Source organism: Octopus sinensis, linkage group LG1 (genome assembly GCF_006345805.1).
Source record: "Octopus sinensis linkage group LG1, ASM634580v1, whole genome shotgun sequence".
In the NCBI taxonomy this organism is placed as follows: domain Eukaryota; kingdom Metazoa; phylum Mollusca; class Cephalopoda; order Octopoda; family Octopodidae; genus Octopus; species Octopus sinensis.
In genome coordinates, this window is record NC_042997.1 from 188,414,703 (window position 1) to 188,437,571 (window position 22,869).

The 22,869-nt window shown below is 32.3% G+C and overlaps 1 protein-coding gene across 10 annotated transcripts in view; it reads right to left on the minus strand.

Moving 5' to 3' along the window:
* Nucleotides 1–22,869, minus strand: part of LOC115219411 (zinc finger MIZ domain-containing protein 1) — a 453,289-nt gene that overhangs the window by 20,968 nt on the left and 409,452 nt on the right. For 6 of the 10 annotated variants that reach the window (XM_029789607.2, XM_029789576.2, XM_029789584.2 and 3 more), the window contains 2 exons: nucleotides 11,494–11,760; nucleotides 3,512–3,610 (listed from right to left, as the gene is read on the minus strand). The exons of 1 other annotated variant lie outside the window; for it this stretch is intronic. In XM_029789607.2, the coding sequence (XP_029645467.1) occupies nucleotides 3,512–3,610; nucleotides 11,494–11,760 (366 nt within the window). The remainder of the gene's footprint in view (nucleotides 1–3,511; nucleotides 3,611–11,493; nucleotides 11,761–22,869) is intronic. 3 more of the 10 variants (XM_029789592.2, XM_029789629.2, XM_029789615.2) reach the window with 2 other exon arrangements.

Sequence of the window (22,869 nt, forward strand, 5' to 3'; positions counted from 1 at the left end):
GATGATAATGATGAATTTGATGATAAAAAATATTTCATTTTTCTATAGGCACAAGGCCTGAAATTTGGGAGAAAAGTGGAGTAAGTCAACCCCAGAACACAATCGGTACTTATTTCATCAACCCTGAAAGGATGAAAGATGAACTTGAAATGTTAAGAGCAGAACAAATATCGCAAAGTGTTTTTTCTCCAATGCTCTAATGATTCCACCAGCAATTTTAGGGGAGGGAGGGTCAATTACATAGACCCCAGTTTTCAACTAGTATTTATTTTGTCAGCCTCAAAAAGATGAAAAGCAAAGTCAACTTCAGTGGGATTTGAACTTAGAGCATAAAGAACCAGAAGAAATGCCACTCAGTATTTTGACAAATGCACCAATGATTCTGCATTAATAACGATAATAATAATTTTTTCAAGTCTAGGCACAAGGCCTGCAATTTTAGGGGTGGGGGTTAGTCGATTACATCAACCCTAGTGCTCCACTGGTACTTATTTTCTCAACGAAAGGCAAAGTCAACCTCAGTGGAATAATAACGATGATAATAATAAGCCATCTACTCGCAATACCAGAAGGCGCACACTCTCCTACCCTGGTGTAATCTCCATGGATACAGGCATCCAGCAACAGGACCTCCGTAATGTCATGATGGACCGTGAAGTCTGGCATAGCATGGTAAATTCCATTGTCTCGAGCACGGTCGAACGATGATGATGATAATAATAATAATAATAATAATGATGATGATGATGATGATGGAACTGCAAGAATTCATCGCAGGGTTCTTGAAGCATGACCAGTAAAACAAATGTCACCTTAGCCTGCTGGCTGCAGACACTTTCCATCATACCCAGCAATATAAGCTGTGAGATTTAATACAACAACAATAATAATAATAATATCCTACAGTATGATGAAATATAAACCTAACAATCAAAAGTATAAATAACATTTCATCACATATATTCATCATTAATCTTTCGAAAGAAACAAATGCACTTTATGTTTCAAGACTAGAAGCTTGTCTAACAGCAAGCCAAACAATACTGAAATAAATCATTAAATATAATTTAAGGGAAATATATATATAGCTCTGTATTTGAATAAATAGTTCAGACTAGACTGAAAACTTAATCCTTTGAGAAAACATTTCAAAGTTCAACACTTCTTAGGATTTATTGCAGAGTTAAAAAAACAATATATTTAGCATAAAATAAATAGTTCTCAAATATAAGCTAATTGGAAATGTAAAGAATTCAATGATTTGATGTTAGTGCCTTGAAAGTTTTATGTCTACAAAAGTCATTTCTATTCTACAATTAAACACTACTTACAACTTCATTAAAAAACACATTCACTTCATTTTATACATTGAAAATTAGAAATTAAATGAAAGCAGCCTATTCATAACGTACTGCATTTTCAAATAATTTTCAAACATACACACACACATTACATATCTGCAAATACTAACTAATTACTACTGGGAAATATTAACTAGCATTATACCTTACACAATAATTTAAACCATTAATTATATATGATAAAATCAATTTTATAAGAGACTCAAATTTTTAATACTTATATCACATACACACACTGAGATATGTATACACATACATACACATATGTTGATTCACTTTTTCAAGAGTAATTTAAACATGTTTAAAAAGTTTTCAGACTAAAATTTAACAAATTTTTCAAATGTTGCTAAATTCAAGATAATGTAATTTGAATGAATTTTTATATTTTAAATTAGTCTGCAGGCAATGATTTACAATGAATAAATAAACAAATTTACAGTTAGTAGACATTTCATGCTTTTCAGTTTTGCTAACTTCCTTATGATAAACAGAAAATACTAAAAACATATCATGCACAAGAAAGAGAGATAAAGAGGGGAAAAAGACAGAGAGAGAGAGATATAGAGAGTTGGGGAGGGAAAGCTGATTAAATCAAGAAAATGTAACACTGGAATTATTTAAGTGGGTGGATATGATCTAGTAAGATGGATTGAGTTTTCCTGGTTTGGAAGACCCCACCCTAAAAATGATCTAAAAATATTTAGAGGTATCAAATGTGATAAATGGTAAAGGAATACTTCAGTTGTAGTGTTAGTGGATGCATATGGCTCTAAACTTGTGTTTGGAATGAAATTCTACTGCATTCAGTGGCATAAGCAAGGACAAATTAAATTTATAATCTAAATAGAAAATATTGCTCTCGCCATGACTTGTTTGAACAAAAGTGGCCATTGAGCCACAAAACGTGTCCCAGTTATATACACTCCTGGGTATGAAAATGTCACCACACCCATTGTGTATGTAGAAGTGACCTATTTTTTTTCTCTAAAATACTATTGATTAGGAGTGGGACCAAATGCAATCATGCAGAACAATCCACTCTGCACTAGTACAGAAGGTTAGTGTATTCAAAATGATAGGCATGATGAGTAGGCAGAAATTGAACAAAACACCTTTAATCTAAATGGGTTTCATCAAATCATTTAATCTATAAATAATGAAATATAAAGGTCAACGAAATGTAGCATTCTACCTAAGTTTCCCGGATATTTTTGCCACAGTAACATAAAGTATAACATTGATTTTTAATTATTTGATTTTCTATATTAGTAATAGTGAAGAAAAGCTAAAATGTGAAAACAAGAAGCAATTTAATAATTTTATTTTATCCCAAATAAAGTATAAAATCACGGGTCAGTATGGCATTGTATTTAGCAGGATGGTGGGAATTTAACGTGTAGAATAACTAAGTCCAACAAACACAATACATAGCATCAGATTTCTTATAAATCATCAACTGCTGCATAAGTAAAATGCAAGCAGGAAATGTGATGTTAGTTAATTTCCTGACAAACAGACAACTTTACAATAATTCCTGCAGCAGAATTCATGTCTTGTTATGTACAGAGTTTGGAATGATTTTAGATCTCAGAGTGAGGTTAACACTCTTTCGTAATTGAAGGAGGGGAAAAAAAAAAGAGCATGTTTGTCATGTTAACAGGAATGATCATGACACCATGTAAATGAGAATTTACAACACTAACGACTTAAAATTTTAGGAACATGAAAACCATTGGAAATATTAATACTGATTTAATCACATACCATTACAGTATATATACTTAGAGCATGAATTTGAATATTAGTTATGTGTATATAGTTATTATCCTAATTTAAATAAGCTAAATATTTAAGCTGGTAATTATTTAAAATGAAGGATGCTAACAATGTCGTATGTATATATAGAGAGAGATTTAACATATACTAGTTGTAAATAACTATAACAGGTGCATTATAAGTGTGTTAGTAATAATAAAACAATTAAAACAAAACATGGAAAATTAATATAAAGCCCAATAGATGAGAACTAGTGAAAGTATACAAAATTAACTGTTTGACTAGAAATTGAATAAATGCAAGAAAACATATTTTGCAACTATCACAATGTTCTCAAATATTGGAAGAGATAACATCTAGGCACTATTACTCACGCAACAGATAGGGCTGACGGTGAAGGGGCAGGGTAGTCATGATTACCCGGCAGAGGGAGTGGGGTCGACCCCGGGGTATTCGGTGTGGGTGGATAACCACTAAAACGAAAAATAAATAAGACAAAAGCAAATTAGGATTTCCCAAACAAATCAAAGTAAAAATGTCAATTAATATTGAGAATTGGTAAAAAAAAAAAAAAAAAAAAAAAAATTCAATTAGCAACTAAAATCACAAGCATTGGAGTTATATAAGTAGAAAATTGCTTTAAAAATTAAAAATTAACACATCTGATATCCCCTAATAGAGTTTAGGATCTTCATAAAACCAATTCATGTTTTTTTTAAAATTAAGCTATGGATTAAAAATCACTTTGATTTTTGTGTATAAAGTTTTAAATTGATATGTTGTAAAACTATTTTAGAATTAAGTGTAACAGATGAAACTACTTTAACAGGTTTAGATCACTAATTCTAAAACTTAGAGGTAATCAGGAATGTTTACATTATCTTAAATATGAATTAATACATTCCATATATCTATCATTCCAGTTGATCCAATAGTAACAAGCTACTGAACCAGTTGAAGTAATTATAATACCCTACTATGGGAATGAGTAATTTTTGTGTCATTCATTAGAATATATATATGGAATTCTAACTAGGGCATATTCGCAACTACATAAGTATCTTTATGAGAGAACATTGAACGAAGTACAATAAATAATATATGAAAATTAAAATTTCATGAATAAACAGGATTAATAAATTACACAAAATGAAATTGATTTCATTAATACATCAGTATTTGAAGAAACTTCACAAATGCAATGTAATCATCCCCCATACACACATTCACACACACAAAGAAGCAGTTATCTTATATATAAGAAATACAAATACAATTAAAAAACACAAACATTATTATAAAAAAAAGCAATTTCCTGAATATTGGGGAAAAAAAAGTACATAACATTTAATGAATGGTTGTTAAATATGACTACGTGAGATTTTTTCAGTTGGCCTAAAAATTAGGTTTTTCTTTAGCAATTATAATAATTTAGTAACAATCATATATGAGAGAACTGCCAGCAATGAAATCTGATTTCACAATGTAATAAACAACAACAATGAAGCAATGCATATAATTTATAAAACAAATTCAATTATGATTGTTAATGAGCTAGGTAACAAACTGTGTCTTTTGTTCTTCAATGAGTGTGTATTTATGTGTATGTATGCATATGAGTCCCTGAAGAAAACAGGTTAGTAGGGTTTATCCGTCTCATTGTTAAAATATTTTGACCTTTCCCATGAAAGACTTGCTAAAAAATACGCAAATACTTGTTTTCAAAAGGTTTAATTCTGTCTGAAAAGAGAGTTTGTTCTTTACAAATCATTCACTATTCATTAAAAAATACTTTTTATATATATGTATTGCAGTTGTGTCTTACCAACATCAACTTTGCCTTTAATCTTTTCAGGGCTGTTGAAATAAAGTATGTTAAGTATGACCCCCACCACCAACTGATATTGACTAACCTCCTCCCACAGAATTTCAGGCCTTGTGCCTATAATGGAAACCACATTTATTATCATTATTATTATTATTATTATTATTATTAAGGTGGTGAGCTGGTAGACTTGTTGGCACACCGGATGAAATGCTTAGGAGTATTTCGCCCAGCATTACATTCTGAGTTCAAATTTTGCCGAGGCTGACTTTGCCTTTCATCTCTTCGGGAGGGGGGTCAATAAATTAAGTACCAGTTGAGTACTGGGGTCAATGTAATTGACTAGTCCCCTCTCCACAAATTTCAGGCCTTGTGCCTATAATAGAAAGGATTATCGTTATTATAATTTTGGCAGAATCATTAGCACATTGCAAAAAATGCTTTGCGATATTTATGTTCTGGCCTTTGCATTCCAAGTTCAAATCCTTTCAGGGTTGATAAAAAGGTATCAGCCAAGTACTGAAATTGATGGTTAGAACCAGCCAGCTTCTCAAAATTTCTGGTTTTGTGCCTAAGTTAGAGACAACAACAACTATCATAACTAATATTTTGGTAGAAAAGGCTTAATGGTATTTGTTCTGGTTCTTTACATACTGAGTTTAAATTCTACCAACATCCAGTTTGGCTTTCATCCTCTTGGAGCTGATAAAACAAAGTGCCAATCAAGTACTGGGTTGATGGTATCAACTAATCCTCTCCTTTAAATATCAGGCCTTGTGTCTATATTAGAAACAATTCTTCTTCCTATTACTATTATACTAGGAAGGCATCAAACTGGCAGAACTGTTAGCACACTGGACAAAATGTTTAGCTGCATTTCACCTGTATTTACATTCTGAGTTCAAATTCTGCCATGGTTGACTTTACCTTTCATCCTTCTGGGGTCCATAAAAATAAGTACCAGTTGATCACTGGCATCAGTGCAGTTGACTAATTCCCTCCCCCTATTATAGGCTTTGTGCCTATAATAATAAAAGATTACTGTTATTATTACAATAAAAACAATTTGGTATTTTAGATTTAAGTAAACTAAGATGTTAAAATGCTTTACTTTAGCCACCTGCACAAGTGTGGGTGTATTTCTACCGTGTTAGACTCAGCTGAGTAGTTTTGCAAATTCTTTTATTGGCATAAATTTTAAGGTTGGATTGCATTAGTCACATGTCCTTCATAATGTTATCAATACAATATTGAAATTGTAGTCTTTGTAGCACAAGTGTTTTCTGACAGGTATACTGACACAAATAGCATAATGTCCTTCTTAACTGAAACCTCTATTAGCACAATGAAAATATGCCTATCAAATAATTTTTTCAAATAACAAAAAAACGTTTCTATATGTGTATGTGTGTGTATATATATATATATATAATAACAAAATAATAAATAAGACATATGCATATAGATGTAGGCATGTACATATATGTATGTATGTATATATGCATATGCTTATATATTATTTTGTTATATGATTGAACGCCATGCATCCACTTCCAAGTATATATACACACACACAGACTCATATACATGCAATATACTTGTATACACATCTTCACATAAATGCATGTGTGTGTGCGCGCACAAGCACACATACATACAAATAAATAAATACAGTCATTAATAAATACAGCTGAATAGGAATGTTATGAAATAATATAGTTTATACAGAGAAAGAATAAGGAAAACTGTCACCATGAGGCACAGGTGTTCATAAAGCTTAGTTCTTCTGAGTGCTGCAGTGAAAAATGTGTTCTTTCTCGCTTCTAATAATATACACTTATCGGTCCCACCCCACCCACTCTCTTATGCAAGCATAACAGATTAATTTTGATTACAACCTGAATCCTCAATTCATTCAAAATAATGATAATAAAAAATTTGTACACACATACACACACTCACAGAGTCTACCTATTATGCATAAATACATTGCATTTTTTTGCTGGCAAAGACAAGGAGTGGGAAAATGCAAATTAATTCTCTCAACAATATAAACCACATTACTGTCCTGTTTTCCGAGGCAAATAGTAATAGTATGAAGGTTATTTACTACTATACAATAAGACAAATTATATATACATTTTCCCAACTAACTCAGTAGTTAGTAATTATCAGAAATGAATGAAATAAGCATATTTTGAAATATTTCCAATCAAAAGAAGGATAGCAATTAAAGTTAATTGTAAAAATTATGTAAATCATCTTTTTCTTCTTTTTTTTTAAAAATTTAATTACTCCACTAGGTCTGTTTTAATGTCAATTAATCTTTCTCTTAAATGATATTAAAATACACTTTATTATTTTTTTAAAGGGAAACAAGTGCCATCAACTGTCACCAAAATCACAGGTGACCAATTAATGAGAATAGGTTAAATAAAAGTTAATTAAAGTTCCCAATATTTGTTGTTGATTAAAATAATGATGAACAACCTGAAAAAAAAAATCTAAAACCTTACCAAGTTTTACTTTATTATTATTATTAGGATATGAGAGAGAGAGAGAGAGAGAGAGAGAGAGAGAGAGAGAGAGTGAGTTAATTATTTAAGCAGGCTTCCAAAGATCCCAGCCTTGATCCTTTGGGGAGTATCCTTCAGACTACCATCACTGCCCACTGCTCTTGCAATTACTTAGACTGCCTACAACTATTACTACTGCTACTACAATAATTTTTTGTTTGTTTGGTTATCTATCCAATGTAGTTTTTCAGAAGGATTATAACGTGCATAGACTACAAAGAGACATTTAGTGCAATATAAAAGCAAATCACTTCCGTGTGCATAACTATACACAGCAGTCATTCAAACCAACATGGAGAAAGGCTGAGTTGAAATACAGTGAGTAGTCAGAATATGATTGAAGTTTAAACATGATGTTGATGCATGTAAGAATAAGGATTTTTAACATGGTCTAAGTAATAACTTGTTGGGAAAAGACAATCCAGTGAAGGAACATGATGAAATGATTTTGACTGAAAACAGGTGTGGGACTAAAATTACATACAAGTTCTCCTTTCTTTAGTACATTCATGTTGGTTGTCTAACCAGATAAAAGCAAAGTTGACTTTGGCAAGGTTTGAACTCAAAACCATCTTTCTCATTCTTTCTTTCTGATGCTTAAATATATAACACTAACTTGTACATGCACCCTAAAAAATCACCTCATTCTTCTGTAGCTTTCAGTCACTGGACTGGGTCATGCTAGAGCATTGCTTTTCCAGAGTTTTTAATCAATCACTTTGTTCCTTAGTACCTATTTCAGTCTGGTACATAAATAACTGGACAAATTACCACATTTTATGAAAAAAGATTTATCTCAACACACAGTTTTACATTCACACACACACACAGCCTTCATATAGTTTACATCTAGCAAGATTCACTTACAAGACATTTTTGACTGATTTGCAAACCATTCTGTTTAGATTTTGGTTAATTAGCTGCCTTTTTTATTTCTTGCTACTTTTATTTTTTTCTAGGTCTGGTATTAAACGATATACACAATTCTTTCTCCTTAAAGTTGTATTATTATTCTACAGTTCTTCCTAGCTGAAATGCTTGTAGCAACTCGTCAACACTTTAAATGGAATTCTACATACAAAATCTCAACAAACTTATCTACCAGTCATCGCTTTTCTGTCTGAATCAAAAAATATAGGCAGATATTGATTATTAAAGCAAAATAACTGCTTTCATCATATCTCTCAGTTTTTATTTTAATAAAAGAAAAAAGCCAAAAAAAAAAAAAAGAAAATGCAATGTTCCATTCTTTAACCATAAAACTCTGATCTTATGAAATTACTTACTTCCAATTAAGTAAAGAAACATTGCTTATGATGCAGCAGTGGCTTTTAGAGGAATGAATATTTGAGGACACTGGCTTGTTCTACTTCACAGGATTGAATACATAAAAAGAGTAAACAAGTGCTTGAATCAAGTTATTAACTATTGCTTTTTATAGATGTTTAGACGCTCCTCTTATCTATTCTGCTAAGTTTTCTAAACATGTAGAAAGCAACTGCATTCCTTTGGAACAGACCAAACATAGCATATTAACTACGATTTAAGGAAGAGCATTTTTCTTCTCTTTTTTTTTGTTTAAGCAGAAGACATTAATTACAATATATGAAGTAAAAACTGCAAAGAAACCATCACAACATTTAACTCACAGTCTCTTACTTTCACTGATAGTCCTTCTGTAAATCTTTGCTAGAAACAACCTATGACCAGGCTTTTGATAAGCAAAAAACATTATCCTACACATACACATGCATTGTGCATGTGTAGACATGCATTAAGAGCAACACACATTTTGCAGCAGACCTGTTGTTGACTCCTTGGACAACTTACCTTTTTACTGTGGTTGGTTGACCAATCCTCTTCATTTTGTCAAGGATTCATTTTGTCAAGGGCAGTGTTGAATGCAGCCTCTCTGCTAGGTGATAAAACTCTTGAGATCCCAAACAACCAAAAAAAAAATTTGCAGTTCATATCTTGACACTGCTTGTGCGTTGTACCTCCAACCAAACTTTTAAGGAATAAATAACCAAGTTCATCTAACAGTAAGCAGATACAACAGAGCAGTATAATTCACTGCTGTCAACAGCAGCCCCACTTGAAGATTGACAAGAGTTTTATCACCTAGCAGAGAGGCTGCATTCAACACTGCCCTTGAGAAAATGAATCCTTCATAAGGAAGAGGATTGGTCAACCAACCACAGTAAAAAGGTAAGACGCCCAAGGTGTCAATGACATGTATGCTGCAAAATGCGTGTTGTATGGAAATCTGTGTTTGTCTTTGTAAAGAGTATATATGTTATTTTCATTTTTTTTTTCAAAGCTAACAAACACTGAACAGTCTTTTAAAGTCTGACTTTTATCAGCCAGTTTTCTTTAAGAGCGGAATATATTACTTAACAGTAGTGCTGGCTATTTTCAGTTAAGTTGACTAGGACAAACAATGTTGTGTATCTTGTTTATATGCAAACAAAATGAACTTGGGTTTGTAATCCAACATCTTAATCATTCAATTATTCTACACATATATTTGAATACAGTCTATATGTTACTTTCTATAAGTCTATAAAAAGTCTGTACTAATTCTTAACTGCAGCATGATTTTTTTTAAACTTTACTTTTTAATAACATTTCTATCCCTGGGATTCTAAAGCAGAGAGATCATCTGTTCTTCTGAAGCAAAAACAAACTACAACTTCAATAATAAACCTTACAGTATGTACAGCAACCATCAAAAGACCAATAAAGTTTCATCTCAACATAGTATCAGATATTATGCAATGGAGCAAGTTAAAATCTATTACTTGGTAGATGGCACATATTGAGAAAATTAAATAGAACCTCACCAGAATTGATTGATTAGAAACCATGGCATACAACGAAATAAGGTCATGTATTTCAAAAGAAAACAACATGGCTATTTTGACAGCTCTTCAAAGATACTGACACTATCAAGATGAAATTATAGACAGTAATTTTCTTACGTGCAAAGTAAAGATTTGACAACTGTGGCAGCCATGAAAGTGGTGTGTTACATCAAAGTTTTTCTGTTACTCACAGCCATTACAGACTAAAGAGTTTAGTCTACCCGCAGCAAAATGGATGCAGTTGTAAAGCTAAATAATCAGTACAACAACCAACTGTCCAGAAATACAGGTTTGATTCAGTTAAAATATTTAATTAAATTCTTTTTTCATTTTTTTTTTTAAACCAGCAGTTGTTAGTTAATAAAATGTCTATTAAACAATGAGAAAAAGAGATGTTTGTAGAGTAAGCATTGTTTGATGTCAAGAACATTTCTACTTGAAGGTGCTGGTGACAAAACTCTCGATGCCGAAAACCCAGATGAAAATCTCAGTAACAATATTGTTAACCAACATTGCAACTTCATAAACTGATACTTTATTTTTATTGCTCAAATAGAATCAGCAGAGCCAACTGGCTTTTATGAGAAGAATCCATCAATGGGTCAATAGAGATTATGTTTCTTTTGAAGAGTTCATGAGAGAATTTAAGGATTGCAGCAGTGAACCCTACTATTCTACCATTCTCTGTTATTATTACTTATTGGACTGGGCAACAGAAAGACAATCGTCTTTGTGGAGTTTTGGCTGGTAAGGCCAGCATCCTAAAGAAGCAACCATTGGCGATTCTTAGAATGCAAACAACTTGATGAAAAAATATTCTCAAGATAAATTTTTAAATAAGAAGGGTGAGATGATTCATAAACTTGATGGAATATAAAGTATATTTGGTTTGTGAATTTAGAAAAATCAGAATAAAATTTGAGAAAAACTAAGAGGATTTGTTTTGAAAATTAAAGAACAGAATAAAGATAGGGGAGAGAAATGGTACTTTTTCATAGCTAATTTTAACATAAAATATATAATCTTAGGGTTAACAAGTGTAAGAATGGGGGTAAAAAATAGACATTTTATAAGAAACAATGCAAAATTACCTTGGGCGGTTGTAGTTTGCTGATTCCCTTCTATATGGCATAGTTTGTTGATTAAACGCTGCCTTTTGCATCTGACTGCCAGCAAAACTTTGTGGTTGTTGGGTATAATTTGGGGTAGACATAGTTGTGTTAGTGTAGCCAGGTGTGCTGTGAGTAAAAGGTCCACTTTGAGTGGTTTGAGTAACACCCCACACTGTAGTCACAACAGAGAGAGACTGAGGAGTTTGGCCACCTTGGTTCCCTGTGGGCCATGCTGCATTAGGATCACTAAAAAGTAAAGAAATCGAATGCTTAAGAGTGTTCAAGAAAAAATATATATATCAGAAAAATATTTAAGGGTGATGTGAGGCCTTTGAGATTTTATAGGCTCTTGGTTTTCCGTTGACAAATTTAAATTAAAGAAAAATAGAAACAGACGATTCCATTATAGATGGAATAAATAGTATAGTTTCTAGGTTACAATTAGAAGAAATGACAAAAGAAAAAAAAGACATTTTTTTTTCCACTGACGGAAAACAAGAAAACGAGAGCTTTGAAGAATTCTTGAGTTAGAGTAAGTGGAATAATTTACAAAATTTAATCAATTCCTAAGAATATTAATTCTGAAAAGAGATAATACCACCAGAAGAATCTTATATGCATTAGTGCATCCATGGAGAACAAAGAGAGAGAAGAGTGAAGAAAAGTAGGCATTACAAAGTCGCATAAATATCAAGAGGGAAAGCTTCAGCCAGAGTAATGCAACAGAACAATTTAAGGATAAAATTAAAAAGTGATAAAAGCTAAAAAAATCAAGCAAATCTTCATTCAGTAATTAGAGGATGGTGATGACTATAATGTTGTCATTTGGATGTGTAAGTCGATATTTTTATATTTGATATGTAGGAAGGTAAGAATCAGAGTGTAATTTTATTAAAAAGGCATCTATTTTCTTTAGATATAATGTTTATTTGCAAATTTGTTTTGATTGCTTTTACCAATGAGAGTATTGATTCACTTAAGTGGAAGAAATTAGTCCCACAAGTTCCATGAATATATGGATGGTCTCAAGAAAGACAGGTAACAAGTTGTAGTAACACCACATCAGTTCAATATAGGGAAGAATAATTTTTTTTAAATCCCATCAAATAGACCCATTATTATGTGTGAAAGGTGATACAGAATCTATGACATTTGTGGTGGTATTTGCATGTTACATGTATGTTATAAAAATGCAGAGATGTATCAAAGACAATATTTTTCCTATAGCTATAAAGATGATGAGAAGCAGAGATTAAACCTATTCTTTACTTACTGACAAGTGGATTATGTAACCCCTTGACTGGTTCTGAAAATCAACACCATAACTATTTCTTGGGTTGAAGGATAGAAAAAAGAAGTATAAAGGCAATACTTTTTCACTTCTATAAATAAATGTTTGTAGATTACAGTTGGTGAGATTATAAACACAAATTATGTTAGCCTTAAATAAAATGTTTTGAGGGTTATTTGAGAATTTTGTGACAAGATATTAAATGAGATATTAAATATTTTAAAGTTTTTCTGAACATGCCACTCATATAGCCATTTGGATAATTCTTAACAATATCTATTACATAAGAAAATATATCCACAATAGAATTTTCTCAAGATTTCATTTGCAATGGGGAAAATGGCAGATATTTAGTTGAGGAAATAGAAACAAAACTGTATTATTGAGTTATAGATGGAATGCGTATTTCTGCACATGTATCTACATATATAAATACAAATGCTAAGTGTGAATAATCAAAATTCACAAGAAAATATATTCGATACTGATGTTAATGCTTGCTATTTTTTTTCCTATAATCAATTGAATGGAAGAAATTGAAAGCCAAACTGACAATAATGGAGTTAAGTTGCTCTTATGTATAAAAATAGATTTAAACATGCATATACTTCTTTTAACATGTTAGTGAAGGTTGAGAATAAGCAGTATTTGAAGAGAAATTAAACAAATGATTGACTGAATGAGTGTAAGATAGTGTTGTTAATAAAAGAAGGAAGCATGAATGGAGATTGCATGTTAGTAGTAGTAAGAAGAACAGTGGTTCAAAATAGAAGACCTTAGAACAAAGCTATTATGGCTGCCTGTTAAAATTTGGGACAAAAAGCAAGAAAAAGGTATGAAAATAATAACATGCTTTGAATAATGAATCACAATAAGTTGCTTGACCAAACAAGATCATTATTAGGGTTATCAGTTTTAACAATTATATTTCTTTTTACTTGAACCATTAATTAAGTTGAATTTGGCATTAAAGATAAGTGAGATTTGATCACAAAATCTGAAGTGTGTATCAGACAACAACTGTAAGAAAAAGTTAGCCATTTTAATATTTATGTGATCAAATGTCATACTTCACTTTTACAATAGATTGCAAAACGGTGAGAAATAGAAAGAGTAGCCAAAAGAAAACACATTCACAGAGACAGGCTCTAACACATATCAGGTTAATGATTTAAAATTTCAGAGCTTCATTACCTGAGTTCCCATACAAGCTAAGAGTTAACTATACACATATGCATATGACCATATACAACTAGATAGACAGCAGCATAAATGACTTCTTTATCTTCCTCATTTTCAGATGAGGAGTCTAATGAAGCATGTTTAAGAACTTTCTATGAATTAATTGGCACCAAAAGAGGCAATCATCAGTTTCTTCACATTCAGGATGTATATCCATTTCTCCATGCTAGCATGGGATGAAAATGTATGCAGTAGAACTGAATGCCTTTCCAGTAGCTAACACTTATTGGTTTTCAGCCCATCTTCAAAATTGCTGGGGCAAAGGAGAATTTTTTTGGACAGAGAATGCTATTATAATGTCATTGTTCTTTCCATGCCCTCACATGGAATATAAACAACCACAGACATATACACAAGCATTCAAACATACACATATATATATATATGATGGGCTTCCATATAGTTTCTGTTAACCGATTCCATTTACAAAGTATTGGTTGACTCAAGGCTGCAGTAGAAGACACTTGCTCAAGGTACCACGCGGTGTGAAAGAACTAGAGATTATGTGGTAATGAATTGAACTCCATATTCAAACAAACATGCCTGCACCTAGATATATATCAATCTTACTCAACCAATTATATTCCGACTCCCTACTGTAGCTTTATCCATTATCCAGTTTAAAGAAATGACAATACATTGGGGAAACTCCAGAGTGACAACTTATTACACATATACATAAACACACAACAGGCTTCCGTGCAGTTTCCACATTGATCAGCCTGGAGCTATAGTAGACAACTGCCCAAGGTGCTGTGCAATGGTACACAACCAGAAGTACTAGGTTGTGAAGAGTAGTTCTTCACACAAAAATGCTTGCATTCACACCCTCAAGATTATATAAACACACACACACACACACAAATAGAGCTGCTATCAGTGAGGGTTGACTATGTATCTGCATGTGTGTCAGCTTGGGCAAAATTTTTTATTATAGAAGACTAACATCCAAGTCTCTCTTCTCCACATCTCCAGTGTTGGTGAGCTTGGTGGGGTTTGAAATCAGAGCAACAGAGTCAAAACAAATATACAAAGCACTCTATTCATTGTTCTGATAAACCTGCTAATTCTCTCTCTCTCTCTCTCTCTCTCTCACACACACACACACACACACACACACACAGATGTATTAAATGAGCAAAAGTGGCAAAAAGTTAGAATTATATTTCAGAAGTACTTGGGACTGTTTAAAAAAAAGGCTAAGTATGTGCTCACTTGCACTGCTAAAAATAGCAGCCAAATGTCTCTGAAATCACATAGTCTCAAAAAAAGAACACATTCACTAATGTAGTCCTAAGTATACTACAGCTGAGAAAGATTTTTAAAAAAATCATGATGAAAACAAGCTACAGTGATCTCACACACACACTAGTAAACACTGAAGCCAAGATAAAAGATAACTTCTTTTTTTTAACTTGAGGAGGTAAAACTGAGAAAAAATGTAGTGGATGAGAAGGATCATTCACCAAGTTTAGAGATGAAGAGTGAAAAAAAAATAGAGGGTGAGAACATTTGGTTAGAGTTCAAGAGGTCAATCTGATATTGACACTGACATGAACTACAGGAAGCTAGGAGAACAATGACTGCCCTCAAAATCTTCATGAAAACTGGCTGGAAATATGTTAAAGGATTCATATCTTTTAAGAAGCAGGAAGGATAAAACAGGATAGATACATTAAATGTGTCAGAAAAATGATAAAATAACAATTTTATCATTCTATGTCACTACTGTCAATAATGGATTTCTTTATGATACTAAATTTTTGTTTCAAGTTCTTAGCTGTAGATAGGGTAAGAACTGATTTTTAAATTGAAATAAAAAGAGAAAATAATTGTCATTATTAAAATTATCTCCCCATCAAACAATAATATTGGCTGGAGTTTTACTTAAATTATTTTCCCACTTGACTTGTTTTTGGTCTTCCTATGAAGAACATAATTTCTTGTCCTGAGAAAAATGATCAGGCAAAAGCAAAAAGAAATACGTATCCTCTACATTACAGAGATATCTGTTTAGAATAAAACTGTGGTTTACACCCAGAGTATAACAACAGATTTTGACTAGAGATTGCTGGAGCAATAAGCCAGCAGTTGTACAGGATACCAGGCTCAGTTCAGAGTGTAAGACCAGTGCCCCACAACCTTTTTTCACTTGCTGCACACATATTCTTTTCAAAATTTGGCAGCACACCTGAACTAAAAATATAACAAAATATTGGAGAAAAAAATTATATTCAGGTTACACTGTGGCACACTGAGCATCGTCTCATGGCACACCAGTGTGTCATGGTATACCAGTTGTTGAGCACTGGTGTAGACTGCAGCTCAGGAGAGTGAAAAACTGATCTTTGTCTGAGATATGCTGGGTCAACCTGACACTAGAAGCAGAAGGAATTGAACATGAATTCAATTCTTATCCTCATTGCAAAAGGAATAATGTTTTGTCTGTCTAAATATGGAGATTTATTGGCTACTTGAAGTATAGCAAGATCAGCATCAGATTCAGAGGAATATTCCATAATTCTGGAGCAGAAATTTACACTTTCAAAGTGTTAATTGCAACCAAAATGTTTAGTGTTAACAAATTTAATGTAAAAACAAAACATTAAAAAACTTGTAATTATGTGGTAGTCAATGACTAATATTTTCATTATTCTGGTCAACACAGGAGACAAAACTGGGTACAATTTGGTCTAATCATGACTTCATCACTAAAGCATAACCTTTATCAAATCTGCCAAGAAAGTATCTCCCAGTAAATGTGCAATATTGAGCATTATTTGGAGTAGGAAAATAGACTTGTTTGGAGAATAGACTAAATTAAAACAAATTGTTAGTTTTAGCATATTTAGTGCATGCAGTATTAAAAGGCTAATAGAAAAACATTGACATTAAGAAGGCATGAAAGTGTAAAAAGAAAAAAGAAAAAATCGAGTCTTTGAAACAAGAAAATTATAATTAAACAGTACTAATTATTTCATGGCTACCAGAACTATCTAAGTTGGTGGTATCTACCTTATTAAAAAGTAAGTTAGTTTTCCATTTTTTTTTCTCACAATTAGCTGGCATTTCTAAAATGTTTACAATAGTTTAGGTTTTCTCAATAAACAAGAGCATTAAGAGCATAAATTCACTTGTAATTCTCTTCCAGTGTATGAAGATTCTATCATTAAAAATAGAAAAGCTTGTCAGACAATTCTATCACATCTAAATACACTTCTATTATCAAGTCCAATGTTATGAAGACAAAACTGCTGAACATGCAGTCATAAGATATTTGTTGTATAATCTCATCTTAATCAAACACTAAAAGTAAGAATAAATTTTAATTAAATAATGACTATTATCTCGGAATTATTAAAAAGTAAACTGCAGACTCTCTTTTACACCTTAGTAGGTATGTTAAAAAAAAATCCTTGATGAAATAGCTATCACCTGTCTACCAATAAAATTTCACCCAATATTGAGAATATAATATTTTAAACAGAATATTTCACACTGTCAAACCAGTTGTACTTGCAAATATGCTTAATCAATATCACTAATCAATGAAACCAAATAATTGAGAATAGCACTAAAACACTGATCATTATAATGAATAATATGAAAAAAAAAAAACTATGGTAAAAATAATTCCTTTGAAGAGGAGGGGGGGTAGACATCAAAGGTTGCAAAAAAAGGACCAAAGTAAACACTATGTGATGTTAATAACCTGAGTCAACTTCATAAAAGACAAGATTTAAAATAAGTTTGTCTCATAATTATTATCAATCACTATGACTATTATAAAGATAGAAAGAAAAAGAAAGAAAACAACTTTAAAATAGTTATTTGCAATGTAATTGTACTGGCTCACTTGCATATTTTCCATTTCTTTTCAAATTCTAATGATGGAATAATAGTTATGGGCTGAATATATGGCTAAGAATGTTATAGTTGGCTCTTCACATAATAACACTGACAATAGAACAAGCACAGAAGACAGCAAGAACAAAGTGATAAAACAGCAAGAAAAGGAAATTGATCTTTGTTAAACAAAGCCTGCTACACTAGACAGAAATATTTAGTAGTTTTCTGTCAGTAGCAACACAAACATATTTCTATTATGAACAGTGAGCAGTGGCTTTTGTATGTACTGCAACTAAAAGAACAATGATAACTGTATCTGAAGTTAAAAAGAGAACATATCTAAACCAATATCAAAGCATTTAAAAAAAAAAAAAGAATTTCTTTTTCTCCCCAGAGCCCTTCAGAAAAGGATGTATTAAATAATACAAAGACAATACACGACTGCGTTTCAAAAAGAAGAAATCTATCACAAGCAATACAAGATATTGAGTGTTCCAACCATGACCACTCCTTATTTCGAGTCGTCATATCATGGACTATATAAACCAATCTGTTCTTCCATTTTTAAAATGACTAGGTGAAATTTGACTGCTTTTCCAGCAGATCATATGACCACATAGAGACTTCCTTGTTGGCTTGATTTAGGCTGTTTTTGTTGTTATTTAAGTTGTTATTGTTTAGTCTCCAGGTCTGCTTCAAATAATCAAACATATGATCAAAAACACTCCAGTTGTGGCCATCCTATCTTTTTTCTTTTTCTATAACTATATGATTTATGTTGTTTCATTTAAAGACAGTAAGTTGTAATTTGAAAGAGAATTGGCTGCTGTTTCTAGGAGATAAAGTGATTGCTCAACAGCCACATTGTTGGCCTGATTTAGTTTTGATTAGTTGAGTGAAAAGGTTAACTTTAATAAACAAGGAACTGCTAAAACTTAAGACAAGCCATAATAGTGCTTAGTCACATTACTAATCTATTGTTTGACTGTTACCTGAGTTGAATCACAGATTAAAAGGTGTTGCCAACCTGACATATACATAGAGCTAGAACCTGACATAAATATGCATATACACATGATGTGTGCAAATAATCACACACACACACAGACACACACATACATACACAATGAATGAGAGAAAAAGTATATTAGCTAAGCTGGTTATTTTCAATGAAATTATTCATGCATACTGAGAAAGTTAAGCTCTGATAATTAACTAAAAAAAGAAAGAAGTGTGTCATCTTTCTGAGAATTAATTTGCTCCAGGTGAGCAGCAAGGTATCCAGAAGAACTTAAAATTAATAATTTTGTTTAGGGAGGGCAGAGTGAAATGGTTTTTACAGACCCCTTCAAACTGATGAGATTGATCTAGCTGATGCCTGTTGGTGGGAGACCACTAGGGTGGGTGGGGGGATCATGACTGAAGAGTGAGTCAGAAGGTTACAGTTCTGGGTGGTAGGTCAGTGAGTTCAAATTTTCTGTCTCCACCCATAAGCATACAACTGAGATAGGGTGGTCTGCAGTAACATTTCTTGCCAATGTATATCAACAATCCTCCAAACTGAATCTTTGGGTTTTATGTCAAACTCTGAAGTTTATAATTTTTGCTGGGATCTTGGTCTGGTAACCCATGGGATGAACTCAACTGATACAGTTGTACTAAAACTACTACCAAAATAGCATAAAAAGCAAGGTGGACAGCTGAAAATATGGGATTATTATTATAATTAGATCTGATTTTGAATCAATATCGAGTTCTCACATATAAGGTGTCCATTATCTGAACTGCGACCTCTGTGTTGAGGTTTGTAATTGCCAAGGGTAGTTGGCTTCTGTTGTGATGCTGTGAACTTAATGACTGAGCCAGCTCAACTTATCCCAGTAAACTCTGACACAAGTACCAGTAGGTATTATGTTATAGTGAGGGCAATGGAAAGAAGGAAGAGGTGTGCAGGGTATGTGGGCCAGCTAGCAGACAGTATATTAATTAGCTAAATGAAACAAGAAAAGGCAATTGCAGTAGTGGTAGACAAAGCAATGGGAGAATACAGCACATCAATGATTGAAGTATTTTGGTGAATGAATAATTGTCAGTCAGTCAAATGGCCTTCTTTTGGAAGAAGTGTAAGATATTTGTGCATGTCACAGCAGTACTATCTCATAGACATGAGCAATACTCCAAAGTGAATGAACACATTTATGCTTATGTTTCAGTATTTAAATATTGAAGACAAACTGCATGATTGGCGACATCTATATATGAATGGTGTGATTTCTCAAGTAAGTGCACAAGCCCTATCCCCAAGAGATGTATGTATAATCTATATAACTTTCAGTAAGCCTACAAATCAGATATTGAGGCCATCTAGATAGGCAGACTTTACAACAGAAGTTTGCTGTCATTCAGACATTATTTAGACCACTATTCAGACACATAAACTCTGCCAAATATATATCAGGTCTTCATTGTTTTAATTACAGATGTTTTATTCTATTTTTAGATCTCTTAAAATACACATACATACACTCATAAACATAAAAGAGTTCATGTGTTTTGTTTCGGTTTCAACATAATATTTTAAAACTTATTGGTTTTAAAATGTTGCCTCATAGTCACGGAAAAATACTTGAGGCTGAAGTAAAGTACTTGCTATGCTTGGTCGTTGTCATTAGAAACAAAACAAAATGAAACACATACTTCAAAGGTGAGCAAAGGAATAGAATGCGCTCATGTTCTTCTAATAATTCATGTGAAAGTACATGAATTTCAAAACCCATCAAGTAATACATGCAGCATGGAAAATAGCAATATGGATTTAAAATAAGCTATGCAATCATAAAGGAATGCCACTGTTTGTGGCAACCATAAATTAATTAATTAATTAATTAAGAATGTTAACATAAGGAATAGAACATACTCATACAATATACAATAGGAGACTATTATATCAAAATCAGATTTAAACAGAAGATAGATTTTCAAAGCAGTTTTGATTTTAAAAATATGGCTTCAGAATGTGGTCGAAATGAGGTTGACCTGGGACTGTCATTGTGACACTAGGTGAAGTAATGATCTAACAAGAGTTATTGTTGTTGTTATTGGTGGCAGGTGGATGATCAATGTTTATCTCCTATTTTTAAACTTTCTTATTTTCTGAATGCATTTGCCATCACCTCTTTTGGTCAATCAGCTACATATGATAGCATAGCTCTTGATTGAAATTTTGTAATAACTCTCAAGCTGGGGTATTTCCACTAATCTGTTAACTGGTTGGCCTTATAGTCTATATAGTCTTTGATCCTGGCATCTTCCCATATGGGAAGATTCTACCAATTGTTAAATGAGTGTTGCATTAAAAAAACACAAAACAATAGTCTGAGATTTTATCTTGGTCAAGTATTCAATGTACAGTCTTAGTTCAAGGTTATGAATCATGGGAAAATGAAAGTACAACATACCACAGTTGGAACAACCTTTTTCTCAAATAAGAAGATAAAAAAACCCCACATCACAGCAGAACTTAGCATACAAGAGATCCTGGAGTAGTAGCTATAGAATACTAGGTTTGTTTATCACCCAAAAATAATTAATGGTTAAAGAGGGCCATGCTGGTCAGCTGGCAGAAACTTTCTAACTAGCAATATCTTGTTACAGTCACAACCTTCATGTAATTAATACAATTCCTTTTAATTATGAACATAAATAAAAAAAATTTTTTAATCACGAAAAGAAACATAACTGTAGGACAAAATTTGTTTCCTTCCTAGAACTTATGAATACGCCACATATAATGTTATATCAATGATAATCAATGAATATCTGGTAGGAATTGAACTTGTGTTGCCTAACTGGTACAGTAATCAAAGTTATAAACATGCAATAGGATTTAATTGTCATAATATTTTGCTTCATTTCTCATTTCTCTTACACAATGAAATGAATTTTAATTCAAAGAACAACTTTTCTTTATTTACTGATGTCCACTAAGAGATCAGCTCCAGGCAGCTCTGGTTGAGCAAATTTATGATCAAAGGTGTCCCAGCCATGACCATCTCATCTTTTTTCCTAAGCTAGTCTATCCAATCTATTGGTATGGTATTTGTGTGAGACTGTTGTCATGTCGAATTGTTTGTATTTACAAGAGTTTATATTTTATAGGTTAAATAAAGATTTTCACTAAATAAGGAAATTTAACCACTCATCAATGATAACATAGCTCTAGATTTGCCAAGCAGTTCCCTTTTCTACCCTACTGCCTATTCTCCCCAACCCCACTCCTGCAACACCAGGCAGACAGGTGATCCCAATCTGACTTCATTTTCTTTTTATTTCTTATGATTATTATTTATAGTTCTCCAACATTCTGGTAGAGTTAACACATTTGAAACATCACTAACATATATATTCAGGAGAATTCAACTATAATTTTAATCCATTTCTATAGCTGGTGCTTGCTATGCAGCTAACAGATAGTAGTAGGAGTAGGAGTAGTGTAGAAGTATTTAATCTTTCTTTGCACTACTTTTCAGGAATCATCTTAAAAATAAATAAATATATTCTGAAAGTGCTGTCCAAAGATAGAAGATAAACATGGAAGAATATTAAATAATGAAATGCTGCTAGCTAACATCAAAATTTCTCCCAGCTGAAAAAAATATATTAAGACTTAAGTGAAGAAATTTCAGCAATCATTATTTTACATAGGAAGATATAAAGTTGATAGCAAGAACAGACTAATATCAAAGACAAACCCTGCTGGTGATAAATTTAAAGCAATAAGATTATAGGTTGGTAATGACAGACAAAATACAGATGCTACTAAGCTAGACTTATAAGATTTACTACACAAAATGGAAATCAAAATAAAGCAATTTTTTAAAGGCAAATTTTCTTGATATAATTGTTTTAATGGGTTATTGGAATATTGAATAAGCAGAAAAAATACCGAGGTGGAAACCATATCTAAGACTGTG